Here is a 25,738-nt window from a genome sequence, read left to right as displayed (position 1 = left end):
AATCTAAAACAGTTTTAAGAAAGAAATGTATTAGGTCATTTGGTAGAGGAAAGCAAGCCAGAAAGGAGGTGGAGCTCTCTCTCTCCTCCAGGCTCTAGAAGATTTATGGTATATAGGATTTAGACAAATCACACCAAACCACAGAACCACCCTTACTCAGTAAAGCAATTTTGCCCAGAAGGCAACTTGAAAACAAAACAGATTGAGGTGGATATTCGATAAAATTTGGGCTAAGCCAAAACACAAACTTGGATGGACCCAAAACAAGTCCTGGTGTGGTAATCTAAAACAAGAATAATTTGGGTGGCTTCATGACCTGTGGGAAACCAAAATTCACTGTAGCCATCTCCAGAATTCCTAAGAGAATTAATGGTGTTAGGTGACATTCTGGATGCAGACAACCTTTAATTATATAGGGTTGGATTTAAAAAGGGTAATGCTGTTTCAAAACAATATAATAAATCAAAATAATAAATATAATGAATTTTTCCTACAGAGTGATCAACAGTATTAAAGGCTATAGAGGTCAAGAAGGCCATTAGATTTGACATGTAAAAGTTCATTGGTGGTTTGAGAGAGAGTAATTGAATTTGAGGCATGAGTATTTTACACACCTGTGTATTCATGCACTTTTTTGTCATTTTATTTAAATGTAAGTGAAATTTTACCAGTAAAGATAAGTTTTTTGAAAAAGTAAAACTAAAAAATAATTTATCCATTTTAGTTTAACTCTTATAAATTAGGAATTCCAATACCCTGAACCCTGCTATTGCAAGCAACTTCTTTGTTAGTTCCAGGCATGTTTCTTAATACTTTTTTGACTCAGATTTATTACCAGAAATATGATATGCGCTAGGAAACTGATGATGAATCAGTAATACTTATGTAAACATCGAGAATGGCAATGAAATGATGACTAAAATAATCAGTGTTGTTTTTTTTTTCCAACAGTTTCCCACATTTCTTCTCTTAGTCATATTATTGAGGACATTAGTATACATTTTTCCATTTTCCATGAATCTTTAAGTAATAATACCTGCTTTAGGGTTGTCTTAGGATATTTAAGATTCTAAGACTAGTTCAGTTCAAGAGATATGCAGTTTTAAAATGTATAAGCTGTATGGGATGGCCATAAATAAAGCTATTACTAAAGGAATGATAGATTAATTTATATTGCTTATTCTCCCCAAATTTTTATATAGAACATGGTTCCTGGCCACTCAGAGCACGACTAATTAACACATTAAAACCTCAAGCAGAGGACACCTTTGTGAACCAAAAAATTGTGAAAACAAATTAGAAAAATTTTGTTAAAAAATATTATCTACATTCTGTGGTTGCCTAATTAAAGTTTTTGAAGAAGGAGATTAGGGGGAGAATTTTCCAAGTCATCTTAGAAGATTTTAGTTATGGGGCAGCCAGGTGGTGCAGTGGATAGAGCACTGGCCCTGGATTCAGGAGGATCTGAATTCAAATCCGGCCTCAGACATGTAACACTTACTAGCTGTGTGACCCTGGGCAAGTCACTTAACTCCCATTGCCCCCCCCCCAAAAAAAAGATTTTAGTTATGCCAGTTTTAGTCATTAGGGGACATAAATCTGACTTGAGAAAATTGTTGTCATTAAAATTATGCAACTTTAAAAGAATATTGCAATCCTTATTATCAGTAAGGATTGAATGTTATGCTTTTATTGCTAACTGCAGCTTTGATCATAGGGAAATATTTCACTAAGTCTCTAATTTTACTTTTATTCCACAAGTTGAAGACTCCAGGCATCTTGAAATTTAGATTTTTATCACTCTTCCTTTAAAATAGATTACTTTAACACATAATTTCTGGTTGCTGAGTTATTTTCTTAAATCAAAATTTCTTATCTTTCTAGTTCAATCATATTTTAAAAATAGCTTTTTGGAGATATTATATATATATATATTTTTTTTTCCACCCTTCTAGGATTTTCTGTTTAGCTAAAGTCATCAGAGTGTATATGACCATTGCATTTTTAGGATGCCTCTTTCAAAGTGTGTGACATTGTGGCTTCTACATGGAAGAGTTGTGGTTGGTAAAGAATACATTTCCAAAAATACATACTTGAGAAATCATCTAACATAACTATGTACACATAAAAAAGAGTTCCAGAATGTAATTACCTATGTCATTCACAAGGATTTCATTGCCTCAAGTATTTAATTTTGCAGCATTACAAAGTTAACTAGAACATCCCTGCTTCCCAATCATTCTGGTTCACAGAGGAAATTCTTTCTAAATATAGAATATTATAGGATCATAGACCTTTAGGTAGGAGGAACATTAAAAGCCATCTGGTCCCACTCTGTCATTTTTAGATTTAGAAATTCCATCTCAGAGAGGTAAAGCAACATGCCAAAAGTTGATTTACCTCCCTGGGTCTCAGGTTCCTCAACTGTAAAAATGAGAGGATTGGGCTAGATGATTTCTGGGGTCTCTTGAGCTGTAGGTCAGTGATACTATGATTTTAAGATTCCTGACTGAAAATTTTCTGAAATTTTTAGGAAAATAGAAATTACTTTTGTCCTGCTTTTGGGAAGGCACATGTTGAAGTTGAAAAGTACTTATCTAGACCTCTATGTATGTTTCATATTACATAAATCACTGTATATCTGGACAGTACTTATTTTACAACACACTGTTATGCCATTTGAAAAATAATTTCTTTTTCTTATGTACTTCAGAATTAGAATCTATGTATTTATATGGTATAAATGAATAGCTGTTCTACCAAAAGAGGATTGGGAGTTAGAATATCTGGTTGTGAGTCTTAAATCAAACTCTCTGATCTTTTCCAAAATGGACAACATAGTAAGCCTAACCTTCCAACTTAATTCAGTTGTTGTGAGGATCAAATGAAATAATTATATATATGGAAGTGCTTTATAACTAAAATTGCTATGAAATGCAAGATATTGTTATTATTTTTAAACTGCATTCAAATATTATATAATTAACATATCTACTTGTAAGCTTTTAAGATCTTTACTATTTTAGTGATAACATAAAAAACATCTAATAACATAAGTATTAAGAGAAGCTGTTAAAGGACATTTAAATATAATTTAATCTTCATTATATAGCATATTTTACCTCAATTGGACAAAATTCTTAGCATAGAAATATCTTAAGGTAATTAAAACTTAATCACATTTAGACTGCTGATATATGATCACCTCATTTCTTCAAAGGGGCACACGGAGGTCAGTAATTCACAATTAAAAGCTATCACGGCCTCCCTAATTGGCTATAGTACATGGACAATTAATTTAAACAAAGGGGGTAGTAACATGCCTAGACTTTGGTCTTTCCCAGATGAAATATCCCATTAAATAAAAAGTACCTGCTTGACAAACTCACGTCTAGCAGTCTTTAACTTGTAACAGTTGACTCTGGTTTTCTTAAGTGTCTTTTTGCTTTATTGCTGAGCACCACAGCACTCTGCCCATGTAAATAATCATAATAACCAACTACTTTTATAATGGCAAGCAAAAACAATTTAAGAATTGTTAAAGTCATTTTGGAAATAGCAACATGATATTGCCAATTTTATAACCCTTGAACCCAAAGTTTAGTCACTGACTGCTTCATTATATACATTTGAGTAACTTTGAAATGTTTTAGGTGACTACATTGTGAATTTATGGAAGCTTCTTCAGTTTAAACACATTACATTTTATATATTGTTGAGAAAATTACAATGTTTTATTATGCCACCATAGTAGGTACTTGAATATTTTAGCCTCAAATAAAGTTGTATTTTCCAAGGTCCCTCTTTGGAACTGGACAGATTTGACTACTGGAAAGCTGTTTGCTGCAGCACTTGTTGTCTCCAGAGTGATTAACCTTGTAAGCAAGTAATGCAGGTGATTTGAATCCAGTTAATCTTACATAAAGGATTTTAATTGAATTGGTGATGGCATTTCCTCTAATCACTCCATAGTTGTATAATTAGAGATTGTGCTATTCAGAGAGTTCTCTTAATGATACGCAGGCAGAAAACTACACGAGAGATAACTTTCTCCTCAATTTATGTCAGGCATGTTTCATAAAAAGTGACAATATGGAAAAAATGTTATCATAATTTTCACATGCCTGATAATGTGTCTGAACTTTATCAATCCATTATTTCCCCCTTTTGCTTCCAGTAGTTTGCAAAATTAGATACAAGGTAATATAATACTGACTTTTAAAGGGCATTTATCCTTCATTGATTTGACCAGTACGGTTATCAGTGAGATTCTATTCAAGTGAAACAAAAGTATTTTCTAGGAATCTCTTTGGTTACATCTGTAGGCAGCTACTGACTGACTCACCACCTGTTTTATAGCCAATATGTAATCTTTTTATTTTCTTTAGCTCTGCTAGATTTTGTATTTGTTCATGTGTTTTCATATGCAAAACATTTTAAATAAAAATATATTTGCATATATTTAACCTTTTTAATCTGGAGTAAAGAGTACTGTATGTAGATAATACAGAGAAATAGCAACACTTGGGAAAATATGAATGTTTTATCCCTAAAAATTGGTATTTCCTCATCAAATTTTGAAAATAAATCTTAAATACTTAAGTATATCACTTCACTATAGGAATTTCTTATTTCCTTCAATAAGACACAAAAGTTAAAATGCAGTCATGTTTCTCAAATCTCATTTTAATATACAAAGTGATTTCCATTTGGGTCATTATTTTTTACCAGAAATGACTCTGAGAATATTCCAGTCAAATGTTTTTGGTTTGTTTGTTTGTTTGTTTGTTTTGTTTTGTTTTGTTTTGTTTTCTCCAAGAGTCAGGGACTACCTGGCAAAACTTTAATACCTCCAACTCTCTGGGGTCATTTTCAATCACTAAGCCAGGCTCTACTTTGAGCAGAAGAGAATAGAAAATGCCCATTACTAAGTTCCTGGCCCCAGTTGCTCTAGTCATATTAACAGCAAACTGACCTGTTTCTTACTCCTCTTAGAATTGTGAATCAAGTATTTTCCAGGGGCACCAGTATAAAATTACTTGGATTGCAGCAAAACGTACTTACACATGACAGTATTAGACTTTCTGAGGATCACTGTGTAGGCAATTGGTAAACTGTTCCAAGCACATTTTAGCTGAGAAAAAAAAAAGACAGTTTGGAATTTCTAGAATATGTCTACAGTTAGGCATAGTAGTCCTGAAAGTTATTTGTAATGCTGTTAGGGGCTTGTGTAGGAAAATGCTGTATGTAGTAACTTGACACCTAGTCATCTAATTGGAAAGTCTTCATTTTCTTTTGAAAGATACTGAGTTACCACTTGGCCTTCTTTGAGATTTTTTGTGGCAACTCTTATTTATATACTTTTTGGTGATAACTTAAAAAGCCTAAAAAGACAAACAGAATTCAGATAAAGTTTGTCAGTTTAACAAATAGTTGGGTACCCATAGTGTGCTTAGCTTTAATCAAAAGACTCAATAGCATGTGGGTATAACATTTAAAGGCAAAAGTGTTACCCAGTAAAAATGGCAAAAAAGAAAAGGAAGGCAGCTAGGTTGCATAATGAATAGAATACTGACTTGGGATCCAAAAGGTCTGAGTTCAAGTCCAGCCTTAAACACAAGCTATTTGGCTGTAATAAGTCACTTAACCTCTGTCTGCCTCAGACATTTGTAGAATGGGGATAATAATAGTACTTTTCTCCCAGGGTAATTATGAGGAGCACATGAGATAAGATAAATGATATATTTGTGAAATGCTTAGAGAATCTTAAAGTACCAGTCAAAGGAATAAAAGGAAGACATGACAGTAGGCCAAATCATAGAATTGCATCATTCCTATCTTATATAAGAAGATTTGGCTTCATTGAAAAGGCATTGAAATAAAAGGATATTTCAAAATATTGTTTATGATCATCTAGTGATAAGATTCTAGTCTACTTTCCTCATTTTTACAGTAGTGGAACCTGAGGCCCAGGGAGGTAAAATTTCTTGCCCAAGGTGACACAAATAATAAGGGTCATAGTACACTTCATGAGTGAGCCAGGAAGGATGTTTGAGTAGGGATTAATTTTATAAGTGACCAATTTGTTAGTGAATATTTTCATGTCCTGAAAACTTTTCCTTTCCTATCCAACCTAAGGCAGTATATCATAGTGAATAGAGAGTTCTGTCCTTAGACTCTGGAAGACCTGGGCTCTTGACTCCCACACATATTGTCTGTGAGACCCTAGGAAAGTTGCTTAATCTCTCAGTGACTTGGACATCTATCTTTAAGTTGCAGAATAGTTATTGATTTATTTCTGTGGAGGGAGTTTTCTCACCAGGACTTTTCTACACCAAATAAAACTCAACCTTGTAAATGCAAGATATCTTATAAATCCTTGCATAATGGTAATTCACCTCTTATTTCTAAGATTCATCAAGGAATAATCTTTGGCACTGGCTGACTACATTAACAACAGATGCATCAGTTTTAATGCTACGTGTAAACAGTCCTTCCTATCATTGTCATAGTATGTTAATTCAGTGTTATAGCATAGTTGATGTGCATGTTATCTTATACATAATCTTCATTTATTCTTTTTAACAGTTTCAGGTTTGTTTTCATTTTTATACTTCTATCCCTTAGAAAAAGAAAATTAATACAAATAACTTTCTTTTTCGGTAGACCCTGAAAGAATAGCACTGGACTTGCTGAATATTTGACAAATGTGGTAGAGCAAAGTCCTTGTATAAAGGCAGCCTTTCAAGGTGGATGATGAATATTAAGACAACAGTTCAATAAAAAAATCTATGACTACAAAATCTTTAAATGGATGTTTGAAATTGCCAAAATGTACTATAAAAATTTAAAGAAATTGTACTCTCCTTTTTTTTTAAAGGAGAGATACTTACTACTCAATTTACCACAAACCAAAAAGATAATATTCTATTTGTAAAGCATGTTTATTTGTTAGACATTTTTAAGCAGTGCCTTAAAGGCTGATTTTGGTAAAATAGACATAAATATTTCCTGATAAATTCATGAGGCTTCCTTTAGTTCATAAAGTATAATGTTCAGTTATTTAGAAAAATAAAATAAGAGCTCACAGTTATATAGGATATTACTGCTTATTATGTACTTTCCTACCTTACTACATTACTTCTGAAACAATATTATTATCACCCTTTTATGGATGAGTAAACAAGCTTAGGGAGATGAAGCTACTAGTCTATAATTACAGAGTTGTAAGCAGCATATCGAGGTCTCAAAGCTAGGTCTTCTTATTCAAGGTCCAGCACTTTGTTCATCTTATCAGAAAATCCCACTCAATTCCAAGTCCTCCTTTGGATGCTCAGTTCAATTAAATAATTTATCAAACAATAATTAAACTCATATAAAATACTTGTATAAAATATTTTGCTACTACAGTACAGTTTAGAAAGAGACAGATGGACAGAGATAGCAACCTGCTCTGCATATCAAGTAGTACAAAGAACCTTCAAATGCAAAAAAACCCAGTTGTTAAAGATGAAAAGTGAAAGAATCTACCACAACGTAATTCTTTTGAGTGAAAAAATAAAAACCAAATCACTATTCTCATTGTATCATTGTTGGTGCTTTGAGGGATGCTCCTCCAGCTTGGCCTCTATATATGTACTGGCATGAGGATGTCCTGCAACCTTGGCTGCAAAAATTTAGGGCAATGACTTTTGGAGTTATCCCTGTGGCAATCTACCAAGACAGGTGCCAGGTTTGTCTCCTTCCTAAGCCTCTTTTCCAGTTCCCCCTATTGAACTAAGACAGGGTTAAAGCTCCCACCCCCATGAAAGAAGAATTTTACCAAGCATAAACAGAGGCTAGAAAATTTAAAACAAAAGATATTTTCAATGATAGGTAATTATCTGGAAAAAGAGGACAGAATTGGAATGCATAAATGTGGCAGAAGAAGTAAAAATAGAAAAGAAATTTGTAAAAAGTGATAAGAAGTTATGTTTTGTGAACTAAAGATAGATATGAAGAAATAATATAAATATTTTAGATCTTTTATAAAAAATAAATAATGAAAAAAGAAATCCTGGTAGCATACTTCAAAAAATCCTACAGAAAAAAAATTGGCCAGAAATATTGGAGGGAGGTGAAGTTCAGATTGAGAAAATCCACAAATTGTCAACAGAAATAAGCGTGATTCTTAACCAAGAAAGATTGTAGTCAAAGTGGAGAGCTACTATATTTTGAAAGCAGCAAGAGAAAAGAAATAAGAAAAGAGAGCTAATCATAATATCATAGCATTCCTTCGTGGTTATATCAAAGGGAAAAAAATGGAATATGACATTCTGCAAAGGAAAGGAGGTTATTTAGCACCAGAATAGCACACCTTGGAAAGTTGAAACTGCTCATTGAAGGAAGGAAAGAATGTTCAGTAAAGGGAAAGATTCAATCAATCTTTCAAAGAAATAAGAGGTGGATGAGATATTTTAGATACAAAATAACCAAAATAAAAAAGTTAGATACTTTCAGATAGCAATGAAATATTAAGAAATGAGGTGGTTGTTTTCAAGTGGCTAGATATAGATAAGCCAATAAATGTTGGGTGGAGAAATATTTGTTTGTTAAAAAAATAAAAACACATGCACTGGTCCCTGAAGTCAGGAGGACCTGAATTCAAATCCAGTCTCAGACCAAACACTTGACACTTACTAGCTGTGTGACCCTGGGCAAGTCACTTAACTCCAATTGCCCTAAAAAAATAAAAAATGAAAAAATAAAACAAAACAAGAAAATCCTTCCTAAAATGTCTGAGTCACTGAAGAAATCAAGGAGAGCACCAGTGAGCTAAAGAATCCAAGGAGTAAAAGGTATAATGGGGAAAATCAAAAGAAGAATAAATAAAGAAACAAATTACTATGTTGAAGTAAAAAAAAAAAACATTTCATCGTAAGTAAATCAATATAAAAATGGCAGTAGTTAATAATATACCTCTATACCTCTAGTGATAAAGAGAACCAGGAAAGAAGTACCAAAGAAATTATGGAAAAGGAAAAGTGAACAGGAGGTTTTCCAATTTTTCCTCCATTTTTGGTGTTGTAGAAAAACTGGATATGATATAAAGTGAGCCTACAGAAGCAAGAGTGGATTAAACTAGGGTCTTGCAACAAAATTTGCTGCTGTTGAAGAATCTCAGGAAATCAGTGTCTTTAAATTGTACATCTTGGTACAAACTCCTACTAGTAAGGAGGAAATCATTGAGAACCCAGCAAAACAAAATTCATAGGAGCTTGAAGTAGGGAGGAAAAAAGAGAGACATCAGAAAGAATAAATAATGAGGGAAAAAGAAAAAAAAATAGAATTAGGCACACTGAGTTACAGAATATTTCCATCCGCACATCACTGCCTCCATCAAGACTTAGTATTCCTTACAAGTCATTCCCAAAATAATAAATAGTCAAAGGATATGAACAGGCAGTTTTCAGGTGAAGAAGTTAAAGCTACTTATAGTCATATGAAAAAATGCTCTAAATCTCTATTGATTAGAGAAATGCAAATCAAAATAACTCTGAGGTACCACATCATACCTATCAGATTGGCTAACTTGAAAAAACCAGAATATGATAAATGTTGGAGAAGATGTGGGAAAATTAGAACACTAATGCATTGTTGGTTGAGTTGTGAACTGATCCAACCATTTTGGATGGTAATTTGGAACTATCCTCAAAGGGCTATAAAAATGTGCATACCCTTTGACCCGACAATAGCACTTCTGCGGCTGTATCCCAAAGAGATCATAAAAATGGGAAAAGGACCCACATGTACAAAAGTATTTATAGCAGCTGTTTCTGTGGTGGCAAAGAATTTGAAATTGAGGGGAAGTCCATTGATTGGGGATTAGCTGAACAAATTGTGATGTATGAATGTAATGGAATACTATTGTGCTGTAAGAAATGATGAGCAGGCAGACTTAAGAAAACCTGGGAAGACTTGTATGTACTGATGCTGAGTGAAGTAAGCAGAACCAGGAGAACGTTGTACACAGAAACAACCACGTTTTGTGATGACTAACTTTGATACACTTAGTTCTTCTCAGCAATGCAAAGATCTAAGACATCTCCAAAAGACTCCTGATGGAAAGTGCTATCTACATCCAGAGAAAGAACTATGGAGTCTGAATGCAAATCGAAGCATACTATTGTTTTTTTTTTCTTCTGTTTGTTTTGTTTCTTCTTTCTTGTGGTTCCTTCTATTGGTTCTAATTCTTCCATGACTAATGTGAAAATATGTTTAGTAGGAATGTATATGTAGAGCCTATATCAGATTACATGCCATTTTAGAGAAGGAGGAGAGGAGGAAGAATGAGAAAATTAAAACTCAAAAGCTTATAGAAATGAATGTTAAAAACTAAAAATTAGTTAATTAATTAACAAATGCAAAAAAAAAGACTCAGCATTCTTACACATAAATTTTAGAGACTACTATAATGAGAAAGAAGTAACTAAGGGAGTGAAATATAATATGATCCCTTGTTCAGGGGGCATTACAAATTAATATTAATAAAAGAAAAGAATAATTGAAGTTGGGAAGGGGCAGGAGGAATTAGGCACCACATTCTTGTCTGAGCTATGTCAAACAAAGAGAAAAAATAATAATAAAAAGAAAGTCAAGGAGTTTAGAATTGGGAGGAACAATAGGTAGAAGTAAGGAGAAGAAATGGTACAAATTTGTAGAGACAAAGGTTTTTTTTATTTTTTAATTAATAAATTTATTTCTTTTTAGTTTTCAGCAATCATTTCCATAAGATTTTGAGTTCCAAATTTTCTCCCCATCTCTCCCCTTGCCCCACCCCAAGACTGCATATATATTGATATTTTTATCATTATTGATGTTTTGACATTATTGTCAATTTTTCAATATTGTCATTTAAACTAGAAGTTTGGGAAAATATAGATTTATGTAATTAAAGTTATTTGCTGCTTATGTTTGAGCTATGCAAATCTTATGAAAAAGGGGTTTTGATCTAAATTACAGATTTAGTATTACATCAATCAAATTACTTGTTAGATACTTTCTATAACTCAACAAAATAATAATAAAGCTTATAAAATCTAAAGAAGAATAACAAGAAAAAAGTATAAAGGAAGCATACTATTACTAGGTGTCAAACTATATGATAAAGCAGAAATTATAAAACCATTTGGTACTAATAAGAAATAGAAAAGTATATCATTGGAATAGGCTAGCTAGATTTTTGAGAAATAAAAATAAACAGTCACCAAATGTTTAATAAACCCAGTAACACAAATTATTAGGTCATATGTTCCTTTTTTGATAATAACAGTTGGAAAAAAACTATAATGCAATTGAGCATAAATTAAGTTTAGGTCAATTGTTATATATGATATACTATAATAAGTTCAAAATTCAGATATGAATTTTTAAAAAGTTGAACCGTAAAAAGAGAAAGGAATGAAAGCAAGTACTTTTCACAATGAAAATTGGAGTGAGAATGCTTAACTATAAGATAGAATAGTTTGTAAAATATAAAATATAAAAAACATACAATGTTGACTTAAAAAACCTGAAAAAACTTTATACATGATTAAAATCAATGAATACAGAATTAGAATAGAAATTGTAAGGTGGAAAGATATTTGTATCATTATCACTGATAGAAGTCTTGTATCCAAAATGTACAGGAAACCGAAAAATCTGTTAGGCTAAGAATCATTCCACAGTTAAAAAGTGGTCAAATGAAATGAATAAGTTTCCAAAGAAGGAATTCAAGCTATAAATTACAAAATTAAAACATTTTAAATCATTAATAGGAAGGCAAATGCAAATTAGTACATCTGAATTTTTGCCTTACATTGTGCAAATTGACAAAGCTGACTGAAAATGGGAAGAGTTAATGTTATAGGAACTGTGAGAAAAAAATAAACTGTTGACTAAGCTATAAAGTGATGCAACAGTTCTGGACATAAGTATGGAATGAAGAAAAGTGATTAAACTGTCTATATTCTATAATCAAGCAGTTCTGCTACTGGGAATATATTCATAGTATACAAAAGATCAAAAATACCAAAATATTTATAGCAGCACTCTGTGGAAAGAACACCAAAAACAAACAAACAAACAAACAAAACTAGAGTACTAATATAATTATGCAGAAAGAAATAAGAAATGTAGGGGGCAACTAGGTGGCACAGTAGATAGAGCTCCAGCCTTGGAGTCAGGAGGACCTGAGTTCAAATCCAGCCTCAGACACTTGACACTTACTAGCTGTATGACCCTGGGCAAGTCACTTAACCTCCATTGCCTCACCAAAAAGCAAAAAACAAAAAACAAAACAAAAAAAAAACAGAAGTAAGGAATATAAAGATTTCAGGAAATAACAAGAAAATAAGTTCAAACTGATGCACAATGAAGAAACAACAGAATTATTTATACACATACACACATACTAAAATATTGGTAAAAGAATATTTCTGAATAAATGAAAAATTAGTGCAAGGAAGAGTTATAAGAGCTTATACTAGGATTGAGGTAGTGAGAAAAGAGTAGACAGTTGCAAGAGATACCATAGATAAAGATGATCTATAGGACTTTCTAAATATTTAAACATGATAGATAATTGGAATGGTTTTACATCCAACAGAAAAAATGAATCCAAAAGAATAAGGAAGTCACAGAAAAAGTTTAATATTGGACATGTTGTTTGTTTTTAAGTTTCTTTTTTAAAGATTTAACAAAAATCTATTTTGTCTTCCTCTTTCCCATCTCTCCCTCCCCTCCAATTGGGAAAAAGAAAAAAAAAACCCTGTAACAAAAATATTCATAGTTGAGCAAAGGAAATTCTCACATTAATCATGTTAATATATGTGTGCATACACACACACACACACACACACACATATATATGTTGAGTTTGAAATGGTAAATAAAAAGGGAATGCAGAAAAGAGGTCAGGACTAGAAATTTACCTTTAGGAGTCCTGTTTAGTCTAGCTATTGTTTGAACTGTGGAAGTGGATGAGACTTTCAAAGGATGATGCTGAATGAAAAGAAAAGGGAGTTGACAACAGGACCATAGGGAACACCCTCTACAAAGGGTAGAGAAAAAGGTAAGAAGTCAGTGAAAGAGACAGAGAAGGATCATTTACAAAGATTGGAGAGCCAAGAAAATGTGGCCTCTTTGAAGCCAAAGGAGGAGCATGTATGTAGAAGAGGAGGTGAGTAATCAATCACTCTGCATTGGCAGATGCCATAGAATGGTCAAGTAATGAAAAAATACCAGAAGAGTGAATTTAGCTATTGATCACTGTTAACCTTTGAATGAGTTATTTGATTGGAGTGAATGATAAAAGCCAAATGACAAGAAATTAAGGAAATTTCAGATCAGATATTTCTTATTGGTAGGCATCAAGTGTAGACTATTTTTAAAAGAAATTTGGTGAGAGGATAAGATTTAGGGTTATAGCAGGGTTAGATAGGATGGACTGGGGAAAGATACTTAAAAAAAAAGGACCACGAAGATATAAGTATATGTAAGTAGGCTGAAAGGAATGAACTAGTAGAGAAAAAGAAATTGGAGATCCATGACTTAAATAAGATAGTTATTTCAACAAAGTTCTGAAACAAGGGAAAATGAATGGAATTGGGAATGTAGGATTATTGTTGGAGAGGAATAGGAACATCTTTTGCTCTGAGGAAGGTTTGATGACTATAAGATGGGGCCTGAAGGATTTCCTATCAACTGGCCTCAGTTTTCTTCAGTAAATCAACCTTCTACCCTGTTTTTTGTGGATATGCATGGCTTACAATCATGGTCCAGTGGTGATTGTGTATAGGAGAAATGAAGTGACATTGGAAACTTGAGAAAGACTTGGTACAGGCTCTTGTGGGTAGTGAAATAAGTAGTCAATGAGAGGTAAATAAAACTTCTGCTGAGATATGATAGGTGGTAGTAAAGAGGGTCCAACTGAGGTTATGCACCATAAATTTATAAGAGGTAGAATAATTTCAATTTTGTGACTTTAGCTATGTTTAGCAACCCAGGAGCAGAAGTAAAGATACCATAAACTGGTCTCTACTCGTAGTTGAGACCCAAAGTTTTTAAAGAATAGTAGAGTCTTAGAGTGGGGTTGAACTAACTCAAAATGTCTTCTTAGATGCTGAGAAAAACAGATATTTTGTTCACATCCCAGTAACTTAAGGAAAACAATAGCATGTCTAGTTCCAGTAGAGAAAACTGATGTTCAGAGTTTTATGTATGTTCATAAAAAGAGATACGTAGCTAAAGATGAGGCAGCATGGTGTAGTGGTTAGTATAGCACTGGACTTCCAAGTCAGGAAGACATCTAAAGTCCCTTCCTTCCTTCCAACTCTGAATCTATCATCTTATTAAAGTTATTGAGGCCACCTCTTTCTTCTGGATAATAGTTTTTCTATTTCAATATGAAATCTTGGGTGTCAACATAGCTCCGTGACTTAGAGATAAATGAAAATAAATAAACAGCTTATAATAATGAATCACACAAAAGTTCAGGTAGCTGTCACAAAAAAGAAACTATTACTTTAATGGAAGAATTATTGAATTTTGGAGACTACAACCAGCATTTCTTATATGTGTAAATAATGTATGAAAGTATGAAAAGATGAAGTTCATGGAAAAATGTAATAGGTTTACACAGACAACCATGGAAAAGAATAGTGGAAGAACATGAAGCAAAATAAAAACTAAGTTAAAAAAAGGAGGAATGCTTTTAGTAGGTTGGAGATGGGGGTAAAAGGCAGAATCTTTGAAAACATTTAGCGAAGTAAGCAGCTGGCAATAATGTGGAAAGTGACAATCTGATATAAATTGTTCTAAGGAATGTTGTGTTCATGCCAAATCATATACTTTTTTTTTTTGCAACATTAGACTCTGTTGAAACACAACTGTAAATATTCACTTCTGTGTTTTTTCTTTGCCATCCAGGCAGTTTAAACCCTCTGTGGCTGCTGAGCCACCATAGTCATTTGGGAGGATCAGAGGAAAGGGAATACTGCTATCCCCTACCTTATATCTATGTATTTATTAGCCAAAATTATATTTGGTATTATGATGGGAATTAAAATTTTTCTTCCATCTAATTCAGCTCAATTTACCTAAGATGTATAAACTCAGTGTATTAAATGTCCAAACGTGTGACATCTATAAGTAGACATGCAAATTACACGTCAGAAGGATTAGATCCCTTTGTTCTGTTCAGTTAAACCAAATTCATATAGACTCATGTCAAGTTAAGACTATTTGAAATATAAGAAAAATTAATCCACTTAAGGGCAGTAACAGTTTATCATTTTAATTTAATTGACATTAAATACTTACTATGTGCTAAGGAAATAAATATGAAAAATGAGATGGCTCTTGTCCTAGAGGTGGGGATAGGGAGGGCAGGATACAGATGCTATAAGATAAAGTGAGGTGGGATTATAGGAAGTACTTTCACAAGGTGCTCTAGGAAAATTTGTTGATGGAGAGAGCACTATCAGCCAGGATAATCAGGAAGGATTCATGAAAGAGGTGGCATCTAATCTGAAATTAAGTAAGTTTTGACTAGAAAAAGGAGGAAGGAACACATTAAAGGCATGGGGAACAGCCTACACAAAAGCATGGAAGCCAGAGAAAACAAATCATGTTAAAGGAGAAACTTTTTGTCTAATTTGACTGAAACAGTGTGTGAAGGGAGATAGTGTGAAATGGAGCTGGAAAGGTAGGGTAATAATGTGCTTGCAGAGGGACTTAAATGCCAAGCTGAAGAGCTGTAATAATAGCTGGCATTTATATATTGCTTTGTGGTTTGCTAAGTTCCAAAATTTGTCATCTTGTTTGACTCTTGCAGAATCTCTGTGTTACTATTATTATATTATTATCCCTATATTATATTATTATCCCTATTTTATTGGATAAGAAAACAGAGCCTCAGAGAGGTTAAAGGACTTGTCCAGGATCGTATAGCTAATAAGTGTCTCAGATGAGATTCCTTAATACAACAATAGCACACCACACAGCCTCTCTAGGGGAAACAGAATGGTGAGACCTGTGCATTAAGGGGATTATTTTGTCAGCTGTATGGAGCATGAATTAAAGAGAAGAAACAAGTAGAATAGTTAAGAGATTATGAAAATAGTGCAGGCAAGAGATCATAATGGCTTATGTAAATAGAGAGATGGAGAAAGACAAGAGAAATATTACAGATGTAGAATCAATGAAATTTTGCATCTGATTGGATTACTCTTTGAGAAATCGGGGAAAAAGTTTAAAAAAATAACACTAAGATTTTAAAGCTTGGTGACTGGGAGGGTGATGGACATTCGGAAGGAAACATATAGCAGGCATATAGAAATTCAGATGTGGTATTCTAGGAAGAGCCTGGGGGCATCATATGGATTTGTAAGTCAACTGTCTGGAGATGTTTATTGAATAATGTGAGGAATGAGATTATCAAGGAGAAATATGGGAGAAGTGAAGAGGGCTTAGAAAAGAGTGTTCATGGATACCCACACTGAGGACAGGAGAAATATAATAAACTATTTACACAAAACACTCACTATACTTCACTTTGAAACCTTTTTTCCCCCTAAGAGCGACCCACTTTCCTCAGACGGCCAATTAACCAAGTGATACTGGAAGAAGAAGCTGTTGAATTTCGATGTCAGGTCCAGGGAGATCCTCAACCAACTGTAAGATGGAAGAAGGATGATACAGACTTACCAAGAGGAAGGTAAGAGAACTCCAAACTGAAATTGGTTTAACTATGAAAGCTGTGTGTCTATGATTATGGAATGATGGAATCCCAGATCATTAAGGATAATAATCTCATTTCATAGATGAACAAACTGAGGACAAGAAGTTATTCTCAATCAATCAACAAACATTAATCAGTGCCTATTATATTTCAGAGACTGATACGGGAACTGGGGATAAAAAGACAAAAAATTAAATAATCCTTACTCTCAAAGAACTTACCTTCTACCAGGACAGATAACATGCACATAAATAAATATTTACAGAATAAATATAAAGTGAATAGAAAATAGTTCAAAAAAAGTGGTTAGAGAGAGAGTGGGTACTAACACTTGAAGGGATCAGGAAAGGATTCATGTAGAAGGAAGTACTTGAGTTGCATTTGAAAAAAGCTATGGACTCTTTGAGGTAGAGGTGAGGAGGCAGTGTATTGCAGCAATGAAGGATAGCCCATTGAGAGACTGTGATATAGGTCATATAGCTCAATATATAAAGAAAAAGCTTTCAATATGATACCCATTTAAGTGAGAAAAAAATCCTTAAAAAGCATAGGCCTTGAAAGCCCCTTCTTTAATGTGATCAAATGTGTGTTTGTGTGTGTATGTAATTATGTGCATACAGAATTTTATATATATACTAGAGAGAGTTTTATATATATGCATATATACACACAAAATTATGTATACATTAACATGTGTGCATATACATACATATGTACCCATTTAGATATATATTTATATGTGTATGTATGTAAGAGCTAGCATTATTTGTAATGAAAATATGCTGGAAGCTTTCCCAATAAGTTTAGTGATAAAGCAAGAATATCTCCTCCTCCTGTTATTATTTGACAATTCTAAAAATCTTAGCCATAGTAATAATACCAGAAAAGGAAATAAAAGGAATAAAAATTTACAAAGGGGAGAAGCTTTTATCCATTATTTGCAGTTTGTAAAATAGTTTATATGAAAGATCCCAGAGGATCAGGAAAGAAAGTAATCAAAACAGTTAATGACTCAGGTAAAATATGAGGATGGAAAACAAATCTACAAAAAGTCATTGGCATTTTTGTCCATTACAAAAAAAAAAAACATCAGAAAGAAATAAGATGGGAAATCCATTAAGAACAACTACAGAATGAAAATAATTTCTGGAAGTTAACCTACACACACACTATGTAAATATAACTAAATGAAGAAATGCAGGAAGACTTCTTAAAATAATTAGAGAAATGTTCATTGTTCATGGCTATGCTATATCAATATAACAAAAATAATAATATATAAATTTAATGTTATACTAATCATATAACAAAGGGTTTTCTTTATAGAACCAGGCAAAATATGTTTAGAAGAGATCAGGTCTCTCAAGGATAATATTAATAATAACAATATTCATAAAATAGGAATGAGGGGAAGGTAGCTAGGTGGCTCAGTGTTTAGAGTGCCAAACCTGGAGTCAGGAAGATCTGAGTTCAAATCCAGCCTCAAATACTACTAGTGATCCTGGGTGAATTACTTAACCCTGTTTGCCTTAGTTTCCTTATTTGAAAAATGAGCTGGACTAGGAAATTGTAAACTACTCCAATATCTTTGGAAATATTTGGGAAATCCCAAATCTTTGGAAATATTTGGGAATACCCCAAATGGAGTCATGAAGAATGAGACACAACTGATCAACAACCACAAAGAATGAAGGATATCTAATCTTTAAAAGTCTCAAATTTTATTATACAACAGTAATAGTCAAAACCATTTGATACTGGTTAAAAATAGATACAAATTGGAATAAATTGGATATGACCTAGAAGCAGATCACCTATCTCAGCATTAGATGTATCCAAGAACACAAAACTATTAAAAAAATATTCTTTTTTCAACAAAAGAATTTGAGAAAACTAGAAAGCAGGATAGTGAATACTAAGTAGAGTTAGATAACAATCTTACCTCATATACAACAGTAAGCTACAAATGGATTAGCAGTATAAATATAAAAGACCATTATCATTTAAAAATGAAAGGAAATGAATGGAAAGTTATATCTTACACAACTCTGGTTTGTAGGAGATTTCATAACAAGTCAAGAGATAATTAGTAAAGACTAAACATAATTTCTATTACATAAAAGCTGTTTAAATAAAACCAGTTTATAAAAATCAAAATAGAAGCTACCAATTAGAGTAAAAAATCTTTGCCTCAAACAGCTCTGCTACAAGTCTAACATTAAAAATATATTTATGGACTTACACCGACAGTGAACTATCCCATCAAAGATGAATGGTCAAAGGACAAGAACAAACAGTTTTCAAAAGAATTGCAAAAACCAACAATCATGCAAAAATGCTCCAAATCATAAATAGAGAATGGCAAATTATGATAATTCTGAGGTTTCACATCCACCAATTGCCAAAGATAGTAGAAGTTGGAACTAGAAATGTTGGAAGAATTGCAGGAAAATGGACATATTAATACATTGTTGTTAGAGCTATAAACTGACCCAACTCCTCTGGACAAAAATTATGAGTAATGTGAGAAATGTTAATAAACTACCATACCATTTCACTCAATGATCTTACTATTGAACTCAATATTGGAGCCGGGTATTCTATGAGGTGGAGTACAGTCCAAAATGTGGGAGACAGTATAAACAATGGCATGGAAATAGGAGATGGAATGTCATAGAGAATATAAAGAATAGCAAGTAGTCCCTAGTTGGACAGGTACATAGAATGTTTGAAGGGAAATGAAGTGCAATGAACTTAAATATCATTAGTTTGGAGTCAGATGGAATTTATATTTTATCCTACTAGCTCTAGGGAGCCCTTGAAACTTCACAAATCAAGGGATTGACATGGTCAGACCAAAATATCAATTTGGCACCTGGGTGGAGGATGGATTGGTGAATGGAGAAACCTGAGCTACAGAGAACAATTAGAGGCTACTGCAAAAGCCCAAATAAGAGAAGATGCAGACCTTACCTTAGGCACTGACTATGTAAGGGAAGAGTGAGATGTGGTGGTAGAACTGGCAAGAAGACATCTAGGTATGTGAGATGTCTAATAGGTAGTTGCAGCTGCAAGACTGAAAGTCATCAGAGAAGTTTGGATTGGATAAGTAGAATTGAAAATCATCAGCATAAAATGATAATTGAATCCATGAAAACTAATGAGATCAACAAGTGAAACAGTATAGAGGTAGATGAGAAAAGGACCCAGGACAGAACCCTTTAGGACACTTAGGGTTATGGGACATGACATGGATGAAGATCAAGCAAAGGAGATGGAAATGAGATCAGTTAGGTAGGAGAAGAACAAGGAGAAGATCACAAAAACCTAGAAAGAAAAGAGCACAAAGGAGAAGAGGTTTCATGGGACATGAGGGAAATTGAAATTTTGAGACTATCTCTGACATTGCTAATGTGGATGACTGGAAGGATTATGATGCTTTTGATAGATGTATGGAATTAGGGAAGAATGGGAAGGCCTGAGAGAAAAGATAATGAGCTCTGTTTTGGATGTATTGGGTTTGAGGTGCATAGGAAACAACCATTTTGATGTGTTCAATTAGACAGATGTGGATCGTAGGTCAGGACAGAGAAGGTTAGCTATAATAGATATCTGGAAGTCTTCTGAGTAAAACGCTTAATTCAGTGTTGTATTTATATCCAATAGTTGACTTCCATGAATATATTGATTTATGATAACATAGTCATCATAAATATGCATAAATTATTATGTAACAGTTTCTTACCCCGTGGAGGTTTCTCATTTTAAATAATTGATTTCACAATTTAAAATCATTATATTTCAGTTCAGACATTTCTTACGCATTTGGATAAAATTATTTGGAATTGCTAAGCTTGGGTTCCTTTTATTGATTTCAGTTATCACAGAAACCAGTCATGGTGAGAAGTTAAAACTTTTACATGTGTTTTTTTTTTTCCTTTTAAAAAATATGTCTGAGGAAACACAAGCAAGTAGGGCAGCTTTGACTGTAGCATGTTGAATTTATCATATACATTTTAAAAAGCAAAGTATACTTAGTATATATGTGGTTTGATAATATTTTCTGTTATATTTTGAATTTGGAAATACTTTTTGAGTATTCATTAAATTCAGAATAAAAAATATAAAATTTTAAAAAATATATAATGTATGTTTGGATTTTCCGACCCTGGTGACCTTTGGAAAATCACAACCCCTGTGAGATTCAGTTTTCTCATCTGTTAAGTGGATGTTACAATAGCTGCAATGCTTTGGTGAATTTTGAGTTTCAAAAGGAATAATATATGTGAAAAACATTTTGAAAATTGTAAAGCAGTATAAAATGAAGTGCATTATTATTTAAAAGATGGCCTTTTGAATGTTTTATTTGAATGGAATTTATGGTGGTAAAGAGGGCCTAGAACTAAGCAGGAGGAAAAAAGGAAATAGTACAGTTTTTTTCAATGAAACCAAATTTCTTTCAGAAACAAAAGTCCTTATTTTTAACAACCACATACTTCTTGCAATGTTATATGGCTCCAAATCATGGAATACTAATTGAAGCTAAAGCCTGCCAAATGGCAATGAGAACTGTGTGGTGGGCATGGATAGGTTGCCTCACAATTCAAAAAAAAGAGTTATGCAAGAGAATTTACAAATTAAAAAAAAAAGATGTCATCAGAGAATTCATGACTAGAAGATTGGCCTGTTACTTTGTGAAAGCTAAAAACAGCTGAGCCTTCAGTCACCATCCCATTCACCACAGTAGCTCTTCCAAACCCTTTCAACTCTCCTCAAACCTTTCAGGGCTTATCTTTACCCTCACCCTCTCAGATGAGAACCTCATCTCATATTTTACTGATAAAATTGAGATCCTTTGCCTACATCTCCCTCTTCTCTTTCCTCCTCATCTCATATCACCCAGATGCCTTCTGTCACTATCTCTGCTTTCTATCTTTTTCATATGAAGTGACCCTTCTCCTTGCCAAAGCTCACCCACTTCTTCAGCCGATTGCCCCCTTTATCATCCCCACCTTCTCACTTAATTTCAATCTGTCCCTATAAATATCCCTGTCTTTCTCCATCCTCAAAAAACTCTCATTTGATCCATCCATCTTCACTATCATCCCATATCTCTCCTGCCTTTCATTGCTAAACTTGATAAGATCATCAACAATAGATGCTTCTACTTCCTTTCCTCTCATTCACATTTTAACTCTGCATTTCGGCTTCTGAACTAATTATTAAACTGAAACTGTCCTCTCCACAATTAATAGCAGTCTCTTAACTGCCAAATTGAATGATCTTTTCTGAATTCTCATCCTTATTTAATTCTCTGTAGCCTCTGACATTGTCAATAAACCTCTTCTCCTTTGTGCTCTTTTCTTTCTAGGTTTTTGTGATCTTCTCCTTGTTCTTCTCCTACCTAACTGATCTCTCATTTCCATCTCCTTTGCTTGATCTTCATCCATGTCATGTCCCATAACCCTATGTGTCCTAAAGGGTTCTGTCCTGGGTCCTTTTCTCATCTACCTCCATATTGTTTCACTTGCTGATCTCATTAGTTTTCATGGATTCAATTATCATTTTATGCTGATGATTTTCAGTTCTACTTATCCAATCCAAACTTCTCTGATGACTTTCAGTCCTGCAGCTGCAACTACCTATTACACATCTCACACACCTAGATGCCCTATAGATATCTTAAACTGAACATGTCCAAAACTGAACTCATTTTTTTTTTCTCTTCTAGTTCTACTTCACTTATTAACCACCCTATTATGAGTTAATGAAGTGATCTTCCTCAAGCAGAGGTCTGACAATGTCATTCATCAACCCACCCACAATGAACTCTATTGACTGTTTATTACTTTCAGGGTCACATATAAAATCCTCTACTTGGCTTTCAATGCCCTTCATAAGCTGCCTTCCCTCCCCTCCCCAACACCTTTAGTATTCATATACCTTAAACCCTCCTCCTCTTGCTTACTTACTGTGATTGAGTGACACTAGCATCCTTACTGTTCTTCAGACAAGATACTCTAACTCCTGATAATTTTTGCTGGCTGTCCTCCATACCTGTACTGCTGTGTCTCCTCATTTCTACCTCCTGACTTCCTTGGCTTCCTTCCAAGTTCTAGTTAAAATCCCACCTTACATAGGAAGATTTTCCTTTTTTTTTTTAATTCTGTTACCTTCCCTTTGTTGATTATTTCCAATTTATCCTATATACAGTGTCTTTGTACATAGTTGTTTTCGCCATTAAACTTCATGAGCTCCTTTAGAGCAGTGATTGTCTTTTATTTTCTTTTTTTCCTCAAGGCTTAGAATAGTGCCTGGCACATGATAGTCTCTAAATAAATGTTTATTGACTGACTGACTTGTACATATGCTGTCTGAAGAGGCTGGTAGCCTAGGAGATATTAGAGAATTTGTTGTATATTGACTTTTCTCTAATTATGAAAGGAGAGGTTCTGTATCTAAATAGTGTATCATTATTATCTTTCAGAGGACAGTGTATTATTTACTGTTAAAGTACATTGTGCATCTTTATAGTAAATGATGTTGAATTAATAGAATACTTGAATATTAGATTAATGAAGGAAATAGATTTTTATCAAAGTTAAGCCTAAAGCATATAAAAAACTCATTCTAAAAATGTATGTTTTAGAAACAATGGCCATAGGATAAAGAGTCCTCATTTTTGTTTTATATTAATGAGTCTAAAAAAGTCCATTACAATCCGTGACTAAAGTAAAAAAAAGTATAAGTGAGTGTAATATGACTTATTCTAGACAACTAAAAATGAATAGGAAGCCATTCATTCACAATGTGAATACATTTGGCTGAAATAAGTAGACCCTATTTTGTCAAAATAAAAGTGCTTCACAGGTTAAATTAATACAAATAAGTCCAACTAAGAAACTGCAAGGTTATTGTCTTTCTTCTTTTTAATTAAATTGACCAAAGGTTTATCTATTTTATTGTTTTTTTTTCATAAAACCAACTCTTAGTTTTATTAATTAGTTCAATAGTTTTCTTAATTTCAATTTTATTGGTCTCTCCTTTGGTTTTCAGTATTTCTAATTTGGTATTTAATTGAGGATTTTTAATTTGTTCCTTTTCTAGTCTTTTTTTAGTTGCATGCCCAATTCATTGATCTTCATGTAAGCATTTAGAGATATAAGATTTCCCTTAAGTACTGCTTTTGCTGAATCCCATAAGTTTTGGTGTGTTGTCTCATTGTTGTCATTCTCTTGAATGAAGTGATTGATTGTTTCTATGATTTGTTGTTTGACCCATTCATTCTTTAGGATTAGATTATTTAGTTTCCAATTAATTTTTAGTCTAGCTTTCCATGGCCCTTTATTACATATAATTTTTATTCCATCATGGTATGAAAAGGATGCATTTACTATATCTGCCTTTCTGCACTGGATTATGAGGTTTTTATGCCCTAGTACATGGTCAATTTTTGTGTATGTGCCATGTACTGCAGAGAAAAAAGTATATTCCTTTCTATCCCCATTCAATTTTCTCTAAAGGTCTACCATACCTAACTTTTCTAAAATTCTATTCACCTCCTTAACTTCTTTCTTGTTTATTTTGTGGTTAAATTTATTTAGTTTAGAGAGGGGGAGGTTGAGGTCCCCCACTATTATACTTTTGCTATGTCTTCCTGTAACTTCCTGAACTTCTCCTCTAAGAATTTGGATGCTATACCACTTGGTGCATATATGTTTCATAATGATATTACTTCTTTGTCTATGGTGCCTTTTAGTAGGATGTAGTTTCCTTCCTTATCTCTTTTAATAAGATCTATTTTTGGTTTTGCTTTGTCTAAGATCAATATTGCTACCCCTGCATTTTTTTTTACTTCATTTGAAGCATACCATATTCTACTCTAGCCTTTTACCTTTACCCTGTGTGTGTCCCTCTGTTTGAAATGTGTTTCTGTAAACAACATATTGTAGGATTATGGTTTTTAATCCATTCTGCTATCCACTTCTGTTTTGTGAGAGAGTTTATCTAATTCACACTCAGAGTTATGATTACTATCAGTGTCTTTCTCTCCATCCTATTTCCCCCCCCCATTTATGTTTTTCTTTCTCCTTTCTCCCTTTCCTTCCTCACTAGTGTTTTGCTTTAGACCACCACATCTCTCAGTCCTGCCTCCCTTCTATTAATTCTCTCCCTTTTCTTACCCTTTACCCTTACTACTTCTTCCTGCCCTTCCATCCCCTCTCCCTTTTTTCCCCCCTTTTCCCTCCTATTGCCTATAGGGCAAGCTAGATTTCTATACCTAACTGATTATGGTATTCCCTCCTTGAGTCAAATCCCATGAGAGTAAGGTTCAAACAATGCTCATCTCCCTCCCTTCTTTCCCTCTACTTTAATAGGTTTTTTTGTGTGTTTTTCTGTGACATAATTTGCCGTTGTCTGCCTCTTCTTTTCCTTTTCTCCCAGTACAATCACTTAATTAGATCAGATTAATCCACTGGTTCCCCTGCCCATACTGAGGCATTTGGGGGTCTTGGTGTTGGTGCTTGCCTGCTCCACCACTTGGGATTCAGGTTCTCCCCCTGGTATGTGGAAGTAGGGCTCTCTGCTAGCTTGCTGGGACATATCCTGTTCTGTACTGCTCCCCCTCCCCCAGGGCTCCCTCAAGCTTCCTGGGCTACAGGACTGCTGCACCCTCTCTTTCTACAAGTTCAGCTGTTGATATTTTCTTGGCTTTCAGAGGTTGATATGGGACAGTGAGTATGACTTACTTCTTACTCTGCCATCTTGAAACTGTAAGGTTAAAAGATAAAGCAATCTATTTCCTGAACACAACATTGAAATTTAAAAAATTGTAAAGTTCATTATCACTATTGTTATCCTACCACCTGAATCATAGAAGTATGAAGGGGGAAAGTGTAAACTTTCACCAGAATGTTTTCCCTCCTCTAATGATATTTTAAAGAGTTTATTTTTCTTTTTGGAAATAAGCACATT

The 25,738-nt window shown here is 33.6% G+C and overlaps 1 protein-coding gene across 2 annotated transcripts in view; it reads left to right on the top strand.

Moving 5' to 3' along the window:
- ROBO2 (roundabout guidance receptor 2) overlaps positions 1-25,738 on the top strand; it is a 633,674-nt gene that overhangs the window by 401,122 nt on the left and 206,814 nt on the right. For both annotated transcript variants that reach the window (XM_027874186.1, XM_027874188.1), the window contains exon 4: positions 16,600-16,738. In XM_027874186.1, coding sequence (XP_027729987.1) covers positions 16,600-16,738 — 139 coding nt within the window. The remainder of the gene's footprint in view (positions 1-16,599; positions 16,739-25,738) is intronic.

Source organism: Vombatus ursinus, unplaced genomic scaffold (assembly GCF_900497805.2).
Source record: "Vombatus ursinus unplaced genomic scaffold, bare-nosed wombat genome assembly UNPS02014805.1, whole genome shotgun sequence".
Classification (NCBI taxonomy): Eukaryota; Metazoa; Chordata; class Mammalia; order Diprotodontia; family Vombatidae; genus Vombatus; species Vombatus ursinus.
The sequence above is the reverse complement of the archived record's forward strand: the minus strand, read 5'-3'. Positions and strand labels throughout refer to the sequence as shown.